The sequence below is a fragment of the Macrobrachium rosenbergii genome, chromosome 10 (assembly GCF_040412425.1).
Source record: "Macrobrachium rosenbergii isolate ZJJX-2024 chromosome 10, ASM4041242v1, whole genome shotgun sequence".
NCBI classification, from domain to species: domain Eukaryota; kingdom Metazoa; phylum Arthropoda; class Malacostraca; order Decapoda; family Palaemonidae; genus Macrobrachium; species Macrobrachium rosenbergii.
In genome coordinates, this window is record NC_089750.1 from 63497900 (window position 1) to 63511326 (window position 13427).

At 33.0% G+C, this 13427-nt stretch overlaps 1 protein-coding gene across 2 annotated transcripts in view; it reads left to right on the top strand.

Moving 5' to 3' along the window:
• The window catches only part of por (Protein-serine O-palmitoleoyltransferase por), a 40474-nt gene extending 27399 nt beyond the window's left edge, over positions 1–13075 (top strand). The window contains exons 8-10 of one of the 2 annotated variants that reach the window (XM_067110360.1): positions 1583–1810; positions 2202–2443; positions 10051–13075. In XM_067110360.1, coding sequence (XP_066966461.1) covers positions 1583–1810; positions 2202–2410 — 437 coding nt within the window. In that variant the 3' untranslated portion in view covers positions 2411–2443; positions 10051–13075. Of the gene's footprint in view, positions 1–1582; positions 1811–2201 lie in introns of both variants that reach the window. The other variant, XM_067110359.1, reaches the window with a different exon arrangement.
• The last annotated feature ends 352 nt before the right edge of the window (positions 13076–13427 follow it).

Here is a 13427-nt window from a genome sequence, read left to right on the forward strand (position 1 = left end):
ATCATTTATTGAGATCTCTCCTTACCTACAAATTGAGTGTACCATTGATTTGTCTCGTACATTGCAATATCAGGTTGCCAATTTTCTAAAATATTCTTATCCCATGCTATAATTTTGTATTTATTAGCAGTTTAGTTTAGTTTTTTTACTTCTATAAACTGACTAAAAATATGATCACATTGTTGCTCTTCCTAGCCAGAAATGTTTTAGCAGGTTTTTCAATCATTGGCATTGATAAGAGTGACCAGTGTATCTTGGTTCTGATTATGCCAACATCTACAGGGATGCATATTTTGAACTTCGGCACATTTTATATTTTACTTACTTTATTTTATGGTGTTGTATGCAGTATATTAGTATATACAGTACAAAGTTTGCCTAACAACGAAGTCATATAACATCCAGTTTGCCGGATTATATCCCAGATCAAAGGCAGTGTATTTATATTTTCATGTATTTGTGCATGGTAAACCAACATTTAATACATTGAGTTTCTAACATTTACCAGTAATACATTTGAGTTTCCACTGTACCTTGAAATATATCATAATACACTTATGTCAAATGTTAGTCTGGGATTCTATGATGTCAAATGTTAGTCTGGGATTTTATGATTACAACAGTTCCATGAACTTCAAATTTTTTCATGCACATATTGCCTGTAAAGCACTGTTTGTATCTATGAATCAGTCTTTTTTCATATATATAATTTTATTAATATTAAGAAATATGTATTGTGTCTACTTAAAGGAAGCGGGCAAAATGTTTGAATGGACAAATAGTCAAGATACTTGCCCCTTGTACATTTTCTCACATTTTTGTAAATTACATACTTTCCTGCACGAGTCCTATTGATATTAGAAATTAATCCTCATAGGTACTTGCTGTTCATGGTTAGATGATAAGAACTTGGTAGTATCTTCAGTCATACAAAAGAGAACAAGACATATGTATGGAGCTTATCAAGACAAATAGGTTAGCACATGTCTACCAGTGCAAGTAGCCTGTTGGAAGGTTTACAGTAGAAGACCTATGTATACAAAAGTGGCTTATACTATAAAGCTATATAAGGCTTGTGAATGCAAGAAAGGGGTCCACATGGTTAAATAAAAATTCCTTGTATGGATAGCAGATGGTACATATAGCCCCAACCCAAATGTATTAGCGCAAGATGCATTAAATGTCAGATAATTGTGATAGGCTGTGCTAGTTTAGTTTAGACTATCCCTGGCCGGAGGGAAGGGATCACCATGAAAGATAACATGTTTCCCCATAAACTAAAATAGCTTTCAGTAAATGCATTTTTTTCTCCAAAAAATTTATTTCTAAAATTGATACATTGAATAGTTAGGTTCAACCAGTAGGCCAAGAAATGCAGGCAGTTTTGGCCATAACTTGTAGGGATTCAAATTCTATACTGAGAGATATTTGCTTAGAAACATAGGATTAGCCATTCTTCCTACATGTCACTTTGCGCCTTAATACCCTAACGGATTTTGAAATATAAGGCATTCAAAATAATTCAAACTTTTCTGAGGAGAAAATGTTCTGTATATATTTATTTATTTTTATTCTTTTCCAGATATCTTTAAAACTGCTCGAAATCGTTTTGGAATATTTGGAGCATTGTTATTTACATATATAATGTCATCATTGTTCCATGGCCTTAACTTCCAACTAGCTGCAGTGTTGCTTTCGCTAGGATTCTATACTTATGTAGAATACTCCCTTCGACAGAAGCTCGCATCAGTGTTTGATGCTTGCATTTTAGCAAGACGTTGCAGTGAAAACTGTGGTCATGCTCAGAAAGGTAAGCTTTACACTTATGTACACATTGATAAAAATTTTGCTTCCCTTGCAGAGTATTTAGTTGGAAAGTAACTTAAGCAAGCTTTGAATATTATATCATGCAGTGGTACTCATAATATAGAGGAGAAAATAGAAATATAAAATGATAGACTATAAAACTGCAATGACAGGTTCTCCAATGAAAGCTGTAAGCATTTGCGAGTTATAATAATGCTGAATATTTTAATATTTTTTAGATATAAAAAACTCAAATGTACCTTCACTTTGAACTAATGATTTTGTATGTAAAAACTTACATATGGTATTACATTGCTTAATGAAGAACTTTCAGGGTGGTATTGTTCACTTTATATTTGAATATGTAATCCCTTCCCTGATCTGCATTTTTCCAGGAAAGTCAGGATTCAGTGTGCTAGTAAATGTGGGCTTCGGCTTCCTAACAATATTCCATCTTGCGTACCTGGGCATCATGTTTGACTCACCATCCCAAAAGCAGGAAGCTGGGTATAGTATGAAACATACATTATCCATGTGGTCCAGTCTACACTATGCAAGTCACTGGATTATATTTTTGTTCTACATCATGTCTTCCGTCATATAAAAAAAACTAGCATTAAGAAGTGCCTGAAGTCTAGTAAGTCTGTATGTAATGTTTTATATATATTTAAATTTTGTTTTATTTTATGTAAAGATGCTATTTTCTTTATTTGATGTAAAGTCAGTTATAGCAATGTTATAGTTTTTTACTGCATATTTTATATACAAATACACAATAATTATTAAGTTTGTCTTTGTTATTGAAGTTTTTCTACAAAATAAGCATAGTATTCATACAGTTAAACCACATATTTTACTTAAATGTATCACTTGGTGTGTGATTGGCTAGCCAAAAGACGTAGTTATTTTTGAAAGAAGAAATGTTAGGTTTTCTCCCACTCCAGTGTTCTCTAGGGGAAGAAATCTCTACAATATGTAATTTTTGTCATGCTTCAGCACTACTACAGTACTACTACTGATTGTTCAAATTATCTTTTTCACTCTTATTGAAATTCACCTTTGGATGGTCAGCCTCTCTTGTACTCTAATTATATCAACCAGTATGTGGAAAAGCTAGAGCAATTTCAACTAAGTTACATAGTATTATTTACCAGTAAGAGATTAAGTGACTGTGATATGCACAAATTTAAAACAAAATGCAATAAAATTCATTATAATGAGTTTAATTTGCATAATAAAATTCAGAGTAGTACACAGCCATCAGAGGTGCCATGTGTTTCCAAGCAATAGTCTTTAAAATGTTTACATGTTCTGGTATTGACATGTTATTGTACAGTACAAATTGCTGTCTTAGTGCTTTTTGTCACATTCACACAATTGTTGTGTTGCTTTTAGTGGTAGTGCACAGATCCTTTAGACATGCTTTATGAGTCTAGAAATAGATTCTGTGATCTCATCCACTCTGTAATAATAATAATAATAATAAACTTGTTTCCGTTTTCTTCATTTTATATACATATTGTTACAGATGAACAATTAACAAATTACTGCTCATAGCTTATGGTAGCTCCTGCTGTCATCTTCAGTGTCTTTGTTCATCAGTAAAAATGTACATATAAAAAGAAAAAGCACAAAATTTTATTATTATTATTATTAGGTAGATTGTGAATACCAGTCAACTTTTTATCAATAATATATAACATTAATAATAGTGACTGTACATTTTATAAAATGGCTAGTTAGCAGGTTAAGAGTAATAACTATATGTAAACAGTCTGGAAAGACATAAAAATATCTGACAGTTTAGCACTGCTGTGAAAAACTTTGTTTCATGTACTTACAGTATACAGATTTACAGTCATGGAAAGAGGAAAAAGAACAATCTGCATTACCATGTTCACATTGCTTGAAAGTTTACCAAAATCCTATAAATGTAAAATACAGGTGAAAATTAACCAAGTAGCAACTCATATTCTCATTTAATGCATTGCATCTTTTTATGAATTGCTCTTATTTAATAAATATGGTACATACGAAAGTGAAAATTTTTTGTTTTGTTATTAAAAATCTCATATTTTAATTAATGGGAGTGCCCTCCTCTCAGTTCTACATTTGGGAATACTTCTTTCAAGAATAGCCTAATGTCTTGGTTAACCTGCCAAGCAGTGAGTGATATACTTCAGTGAATTAAAAGGTTGGTACTCATTATTAAGCATAAAATTTATTCAAAATTTGGTATATTTAGGTAGTATCTGAATCCAAAAGTACATATTTAACAACAATGACTTGTTTATATTTCTGTGTTTATTTGTAGATATTTGAATAGAGTATATTGAATGAGGTTACATTACTTTTATAAAGGGTATAATAGTGGTAAAAAATTTTTCATTTTAAAATATACTTTCATAATCACAAACCCTTACCATAATATTACTTAACTGCTGGTCCCTGGTTCCTGTTAAATCTTATATAAACATGCAATCACCAGAGATTCGTGCAACAACACTTGCAAGTAGAAGTGTGTGAGCAGACCACAATAGATCACCCCACTCACCGTTATTAACTACTTTTCTGTTTTTCAGTGCAAACATATTTTGATGCAGTGGTTGTTCAAAACACTGTGTGTGTGTTTGTGTCATTGTAAAATTTCATCATTCAAGTACTTATGAGATGGTACAGCATTTCCAGTCTCAACATGTGCTGTAGATAGTAAATAATGGTATGAAGACTAGTGTGTCATCTCAGTCATTCCTGAATAATGCATAATTCTTCCAGTGAGAAAAGATTTATTCAGCTGATCTTGGCTCTACCTTATTTTCTTTCAATGAACATGTCTTTTGAGAGATGGAAATTATATGAATCCAGGAAATAGAAGCATGGAGAAAATTCCAACACTTGGCAACAGAAAAATAACTACCAAACTTAGGAATCTGAGGATTTTTGGCTTCTGGAGAGTAAATGTTTTTCATTTGTCCATTATTACATTTTAACTATGTATATTACTCTGTGCCTGTTGCAACAACATTTTTAAGACAGCAAAAGCCAGTGTTGAGACAGTGTTACAAAAGCATGTTTTTGGCCTCTTAACTCTTACTGCCAAACTTGAAGTATCTAATATTTTTTTTTTCTGTTTATCCATAATTGCACAAAAACATACATAATTGGCTTTATACCCGATACCAGTTTTGGATAATTTCTGATGAAAGTTACAGAAATAAATCCAATACCTACCCAAACTTCTTGGTGCAAAGTTTGGTGGCAAGATGCCAGAAAATCTGCTTGAGACACCATGTTAATAATTTTCTTCACAATTTTTCTGCTTAGCATCTTGTCTCATCTTTATACTTTTCAGAGTATAAAGCAAATGTTTTAGTACCCAACTCTGGATATCTCTCCCTTCCTTGAATGGGGAAAATATAAATGCTTGTGTTTTTCCTATACCCCCTTTACCATACTACTGTACATTTTTATATAATTTTTGTAATTTGACTCCCTATGTGCCTAGTATGGTACTAAAGGTTCTTTGCAACATCCCTGTGGCCCTGTGGCCTCAACTGCATTGTTTTCTGCTTTATACATTCCAGCTGTCCCCTTTGGTCACTTCTTAACTAGCTGTCCAATTTCTTGATCTTGCCAAACTTTCACCCATGAACAAATCTCTAGGTAAACACTGCAAGTCTAGGAATGTGACTCAGTGACCTGATTAAACTCGGTTATAATAATGAAAGTGCACAGTTTAATAAAGTTATTCATAGATTGGATGGATCTTCAGATTAGATGCAATCCAATTACGTGTTTCTGGATGTATTTCCTTGTGGCCAACAAAACAGCAGATGAGGCCCCAATGTTATTACTGATAAATGCTGTTGGTAAGATAACATTAACGCCCTTGAGTTGGATTTTCATAGATGTTACTATGTCTTAGAAGTTGCCTCTCTTCCTCATGTTACACCATAGGTTGTGCTACAGGATGTAGAAGTGCTGGTTTACATAGAGGATTCTGCTTCAGCCAAGTTACCTGTTGCTTGATTTTGTTGTTACACAGAAACCATTTAAAAGCTGGGCTCTGGTTCTTTTCTTTAAAGGTCTGATAGGTGTCACAGTGGAATAGCATTCAAATAATTAAGTAGATCAATTATGCCTCTTGGGAAGAGGGCAGGTCTTAGTTCTTTAGCCAACATGCATAAAATAGGGGTTAGTAATACCATAGAATACAGAAAATTATCTGTTGAAGTCCAATTTTATATGTTTTTACAACTTTCCCACTGCCTAACTCATTTGAGTGAAGTTCTTTGGAGCAGCAGATGTAAAAAGAGTGAGACAGGGAAACTCCCGAAATGGAACCCATCCATGTATCATTATCTTTTATCTCCTCTAACTTTCATAAGTACATCTATTCATATTATTCTGGTTACCAGTGACCGGCAGTTAAGATAATTGTAAATGAAGGTTTGTATTTTAGGAACAATTAAAGTTAGCTTGCAAGCTGTAGACTTTCAGTTTATTGTTTATTTCTTATAATATTTTTATTTGACACATCACCAGTCCGCCACACAGGTAAAGCACATGTTCTTATGTAACCATAAGATCATAGTGTCTAATAAAAATTATTACTAAAGATTCAAAGTGGTAGCTAGAGCTGTAGGCTGGGTGGTCACATCCAGAAACTCACTATGGTACCTTTTAGACAAAATGTCTGTACTGCACTCCATCTGTAGGATTATCCCTGGAATCATTGACCTAAGGGATCCAACCACATCCATTTGTTGCCACTAGTTAGAAGAGAAGACCTGCTTCACCCCTTTGTATATGTGGTGTCTATTTTGTTTTTTCATTAAGTAAATCCTAAATATTCTTTGGTGGATCACTGAGACCAGTTATTTTCCTGTGATTATTTTAAGTGTTTAGATTTGAATGGGGTTACAAAGAATACTAATAAGGGTGTTATATTTCAGTTAAAAAAAAGTTTATTTCTACTTCCCAGTAAAACTGCATCTTGCATGCCTCCAGTAGGTTAGTTGGATTTTCATAGCCACTCTTTTGCCACAATGATCATCAATGTTGTAGGGTGTGGCTACCTTCTACCCCACTTGAAACAGTAGGTGAAGCTTTGTGAATTTTTAAATTTTAGCTTTGTAACCATGGGACCAGGTCTCCTATTGGCTAGTGGTATGTTTTGTTGCTCATTGGGTTCCATTTTATCACTGTCATTTTTATTACTTTCATTGCCTTCATTCAATGCCAAGCAGTCATGAACTACTGAATAATAAAAAGACCTTATGAATACCAAGCTAATTTTTATATTTCATAAATTTAATACGTAAGTCTGAGCCTCCAACAATAGAATGTAAAAGAGTTTGGGTTCTTCAGAGGGAAATCCTGCTGTAGGTGGTATTTAGATCTATAGGGTATTTTTTAATAGAGAATATGGTTTTAAGAAGACTTACCTGGACCTCAATGCTTCCAACTTTGAGGCTCATATGCATACTGGGCAAAAATTGTTCTTAATCAACTGAAAGCTCTTAATTTATTATGATGCTTATGGGCTTGCAAAATGTGTCAGATACAAGATGGCATTACTACCCTCTTCCAGTCTTCCAGTTGAGTAATGTAGGTACTTGACAACACATTGTTTTAATTTATTAAAAGATCACCAAAATATATTTCAATACTCAAAATATTATTTAACCCTTTAACGCCGAAGCCCTATTTACAAAAACATCTCCCGTATGCCGGCGGCGTTCGGTGAGTTAGCGCCGAAGCGGAAAAAAGTTTTTTTCAAAAAATCACAGCACGCTTAGTTTTTAAGATTAAGAGTTCATTTTTGGCTCATTTTTTTTTCATTGCCTGAAGTTTAGTATGCAACCATCAGAAATGAAAAAATATCATTATCATATATAAATATTGGAATATATGACAGCGAAAAAAAACAGTATATAATTGTATACAAATCGCTGTAAGCAAAACAGTTAAAGCTAATGAGTTAATTTTTTTTTAGTTGTATTGTACACTAAATTGCGATGATTTTGGTATATAACAAATTTTAAAACGATCAAAGCAACACAGAGAAATATTATCACAAAATGATGCATGAATTAAACGCGGACGTAAAAAAATGTTTTTTCAAAAATTCACCATAAATCGAAATATTGTGCTAGAGACTTCCCGTTTGTTGAAAAATGAAGCTAATTGATTGAATATTACTAGACTGTAAGTGTTTTAGCTTACAATTGCAGTTTTCGACCATTTCGGTCAAGTTAAAGTTAACCGAAAGTCGAATTTTTTCTATTTATCGTGATTTATATGGAAATATTTCAAAACTGATAAAAGCTACAACCATGAGTTATTTTTTGTTGTATTGTACATGAAATTGCACACATTTTCATATATAAAACTTTATGTAACAACTAATATAAAGCAGAGTAAATATTACGACAACGAGACAAAAGAATTTGAGATGTTCGGCTGAGTTACCGCGCAGACGTAAGGAAAATGTTTTTTTAAAAAATTCACCATAAATCAAAATATTGTGCTAGAGACTTCCAATTTATTGCAAAATGAAGTTAAACGATTGAATATTACTAGAATGTAAGAGTTTTAGCTTACAATTGCGTTTTTTGACCATTTTGGTCGAGTTAAAGTTGACCGAAGGTTGAAATTTTGGCAGTTATCGTGATTTATGTGAAAATATTTCAAAACTGATAAAAGCTACAACCATGAGCTATTTTCAGTTGTATTCTACATGAAATTGCGCACATTTTCATACATAAAAGTTTATGTAACGACTAATGTAAGACGATGCAAACATTACGACAACATGACAAAAGAATTTCTGAGATGTTCGGCCGAGTTACCAAGGCGCGAGCGTAAGGAAAAAATTTTTTTTTCAGAAATTCACCATAAATCGAAATATTGTGCTAGAGACTTCCAGTTTGTTGCAAAATGAAGGTACATGATTTAATATTACTAGAATGTAAGAGTTTTAGCATATAATTGCGTTTTTACCATTTCGGTCGAGTTAAAGTTGACCTAAGCTTGAAATTTTGGCAGTTATCGTGATTTATATGAAAATATTTCAAAACTGATAAAAGCTACAACCATGAGTTATTTTCTGTTGTATTCTACATGAAATTGCGCACATTTCCATATATAAAACTTTATGTAACGACTAATATAAAGCAGTGCAAACATTACGACAACATGACGAAAGAATTTCTGGCGCGGACGTAAGGAAAAAGTTTTTTTCAAAAATTCACCATAAATCGAAATATTGTGCTAGAGACTTCCAATTGGTTGCAAAATGAAGGTAAATGATTGAATATTACTAGATCATAAGAGCTTTAGCTTAAAATTGCGTTTTTTGACCATTTCGGTCGAGTCAAAGTTGACCGAAGGTTGAAATTTTGGCAGTTATCGTGGTTTATATGAAAATATTTCCAAACTGATAAAAGCTACAACCATGGGTTGTATTTTGCTGTATTGTACATGAAATTGCACACATTTTCATATATAAAACTTTATGTAACGGCTAATATAGAACAGTGCAAAAATTACGACAAAATGACGAAAGAATTTATGAAATTTTTCGCTGAGTTACCGCCCGTGTGTAAGAAAAAGTTTTTTCAAAAATTCACCATAAATCGAAATATTGTGCTAGAGACTTCCAATTTGTTGCAAAATGAAGGTACATGATTGAATATTACTAGAATGTAAGAGTTTTAGCTTACAATTGCGTTTTTCGATCATTTCGGTCGAGTCAAAGTTGACCAAAGGTTGAAATTTTTTGTAGTCGACGTACGGTACGTCCACTCGGCACCCAACAGACAATTTTAGTCGACATATGATACGTCCAATAGGCGTTTAAGGGTTAATAAGTTTTTACTAACTACCTACCATTATCTTATCATATCTTAAATACTCTTTAAGTTTTGAATATGTATTCTAAGGTGGTTTGCAAGTTTTTAGAAAACATCCACACAACCCTGAATATGTATTCCACACACACACACACACACACACACACACACACACACACACACACACACACACACACACACACACACACACACACCTAGGGCCCAGAAACTTGCTTGAAAGGTTTATTGCAAACATCTAAGAAGAATGTGACCGAGAGCTTTCATGAAAACCTAATCTGAAATTATTTATCTGGATGAGATAAAATTATGAAACCATGATATGGCACACTTTGTCAAAGTTATGAGACTTATTTTCCATTTATTTCAGCCATACAGGAAGTGATGGAATTTTGGGTTTTGTTTAGTCTCTGCACAAGCTCTGAATAAGCTATACCCAGAGAGGGGTTTCCTCAGCTGTCAGTGTAATCATTGCTGATGTCAGATCTGCTTATTTGTGGTAACAACTGTTGGGTGAATGAAATTACAATGAAACTGTAACAAAGAATGAAAAGAGAAATTGCCAAATGGAACAGGTATTTTTGGCATCTAAAATTACAGCTTACCTCTATGGACATTCAAAAGGTTAATGTTTGAGGCACACTAAACTAATATTTCATGACATAAAACTATAATATTTTACCTATAATTTGAGAAAGAGATAGTCAGACTCAAAGATGGTTGATTTTTTGGCCAAAAAACTGCCCAAAGCACAGTTGACTGTTGAAATGACCCAGCTGCGACACAACTTATGTTTTAGCTTTCCTTGAAGCTTATTCCATGGCTTTTGGTTACTTTGCCCTTAATTATAACTCATCTTTGATACTTTACAAGGTTCTCAGCAAACTCACCACATGCTCCTAACTTTAGTAGATCTCAAAATAGAGTAAGATGTAAAAGAATTTTAACAGTAATGTTATCAAAATGTTTGATTGCTGTCCTTGTGTAAATTAGTTAAAAAAGAATAGATGTCTGATTATCCTCAACCTTCCCAGTACGGGATGAACTTGGATGTTCAGCACCAACACACAATACTTTTAAAATTTTAACAGCTCTTTATTAAACCTAATGGGAGGTTAAGAAGTGTCAGATTTACATATCTAAACTATTTTACCAGTAGCTAAGAGTTGAAAATAAAGCAAACAAAACTGAACTCTGTTGTCTGTGAGTTACTGAAATGTGTTTTGACAATGACAATCAGATTATTGTACAATTTTATAGTGTTCATTTGTCATACTATCTAAATATCATTACATAATGTTAGACTTTTACGTTTTAACTCATTACAGTAGAATAACAAACAAAGACATAATAAAATAATGGCATTAATGTATATGTCTGCAGTAGCATGCATTAGCATTACTTCACTACAATTTCCACATTTTTATGCAACTCAGATGAGATTCTTCCTGATATTTGTTGGCTATTATATGCTCTGATAAACAAAAGACACTATATTTAATCAGCATTTTAGTTCCATTAATGTAAATAAAAAATGAACAATCATTCTGTTTAGTTAGGTAACATACAATTTACTGTATGCAGTTGAACCAAACCAAATGGCCAAGAAAGCAATAAGTCCAATATTATGTTTGTATTAACTGTAGCCATTTATAAGTTTCTCTGTGAAACTTCCCAGTTGAGAAAATGTGAAACATTCCTTGTGAGTATGAGAAATTTACAATAAATCACAAATGTACACTGCATACAGCTTAAAGCATTTTGTAGATTAAGTGCAAAAGAGAAGTTAGCAACCATGAAGATTTTTATTTTTAAGACTACGTGTATATGGTGCTTTACTTATTTTTTTCTTTATATACATGTCAAAGGAATCTCATCATGTGTAACACATTTGATGTTGCATTATAGATTTTCATTAAACTATAGAATGATGCTGTCCTACTAACAAATTTATAACCATGTCTCTCCATCTCTCTTCTTATTATTTCACTTGCATTATCCATCACCATAATCATCTTCTTGTCATAAATACAGTATAACATCAGACAGCTCACGGAATAAGTTTTTGTACTCCATTTATGGGTGACATATAACAGATGTACCCTTAGACCATGACTTGAAAATACAGTAGTACAGTAACCTGATTTAAGAAAGCCATTGCTTTCTAAGTGACAGAGCACCCAATTTAGATGAGTCCTCACTTGTTCAGACAAAATGAAAACTTCATGTACCTTTGTTATTTTGGTCATCAGACTTCTTTTATTAATGTGCAAGCATATGAAAGATCTCTGAGATGGTCAGTGTGTGTAGAGTTTAACTGTTTTTTTATTATAAGAAAAATAAAACACGTTGAAGGAGGAATGCAGGGACCAAAGTAAAGTGTATTCTTGAATGCAGCAATAACTTATATCCTTGATAAAATGGTACATTTTGAAACTTAGATATTTAATTTTTACTGAAAACACTGTTTGATGACTTGTAATCCCTGGGCTTATGTAATACCATTTGAACTGCTTTGAAATCCAAAACCGAAAAGTCCACATAAAATAAATACCAGTTCAAGAGTACAATAGGAAGCAGCAACAAATAATGCTTAGGAAAAGTATACTGTACCATCATCCTTGGTGATGATGGTAAAAAAACCAATCACTCTTCATAAACAGATGCAATAGCGCATTCAATGTACTTTTTACCTCTTAGTGGCTTAGGTGTTTCTTAGGATTTTCAGAGTACACTGTCAGGAAATTTATGGTACACTATGCAAGTTGTAGACAAATACTTATCCCTGGTGCTGACTGATCTAGCCTATATGGTATACATTTGCAGTGTTGAAGATTTTAGAAATTCATTAATTTCGTGATTATTTTACAAGTTAAATTATGGAATTTACATTTTATTTCACTTCTATAAACCCACATGTAATATGCATTAAAGGTTTTGCTCAGGAAATGTTAAAGACCAAGGAAGTTTGAGAAGGCTTTTCCCTTGTTGATACTGTATAAAACAATTTTCTCCACATTAACTTTACTTGATGTATTTTCATGGCTTCTTATTAAAAACAATATTTACAAAGCTTTTCACATAAACCTTTACCTTTAATGCCTTGCTAGGATTTATTCACTTGTGCACTGTGATAACCAATATCAAAATAAAGCAAAAATAAAAACAGACTTATGCCTTTGCTAGAATTCATTCATTTATGCATTGAGATAACCAAAAATCAAAACAATGCAATAATAATGACAAGTTTTTTCTTTCTCATTTAAGGAAAGAATTTTTTAGCTCAAACAAATCAAAACACTGTGTCAGTTACTGTTTTGTTCAGTAAAGAATCTGTACTTGCCTTTACCTAGGGCTACAAAGTCATGACAAATAAATTATAAAAATTCTATGTATACAGTTTTTAAATATCCTGTCTCAAAAAGTGTTTGCAACCAGAGCTGTGCTAGTGCCAGTGGTTCTCCAGCAATAAAAAACAGGTTTTGGTTTAGGAAAAACCCATTTTTGGTAGCTGCTGTTCATCCTCAAAGGTGTTACACTCTCACGGTCCCCCCAGGGGTCCATAAGAGAGACCAACATTACAAAGAATTCTCCTATATTGGTCCCGGCCAGAATAGTGCTGTTGGCACAGTGATAGAATATAAAGGACACAGGATAGGAGGGATCTATCTCCTGCCCTACAACGACTACCTTGGTTCTCTATGTCTCGCTCACACACGTGGCGACAGCAATGTTACTTATGATTGG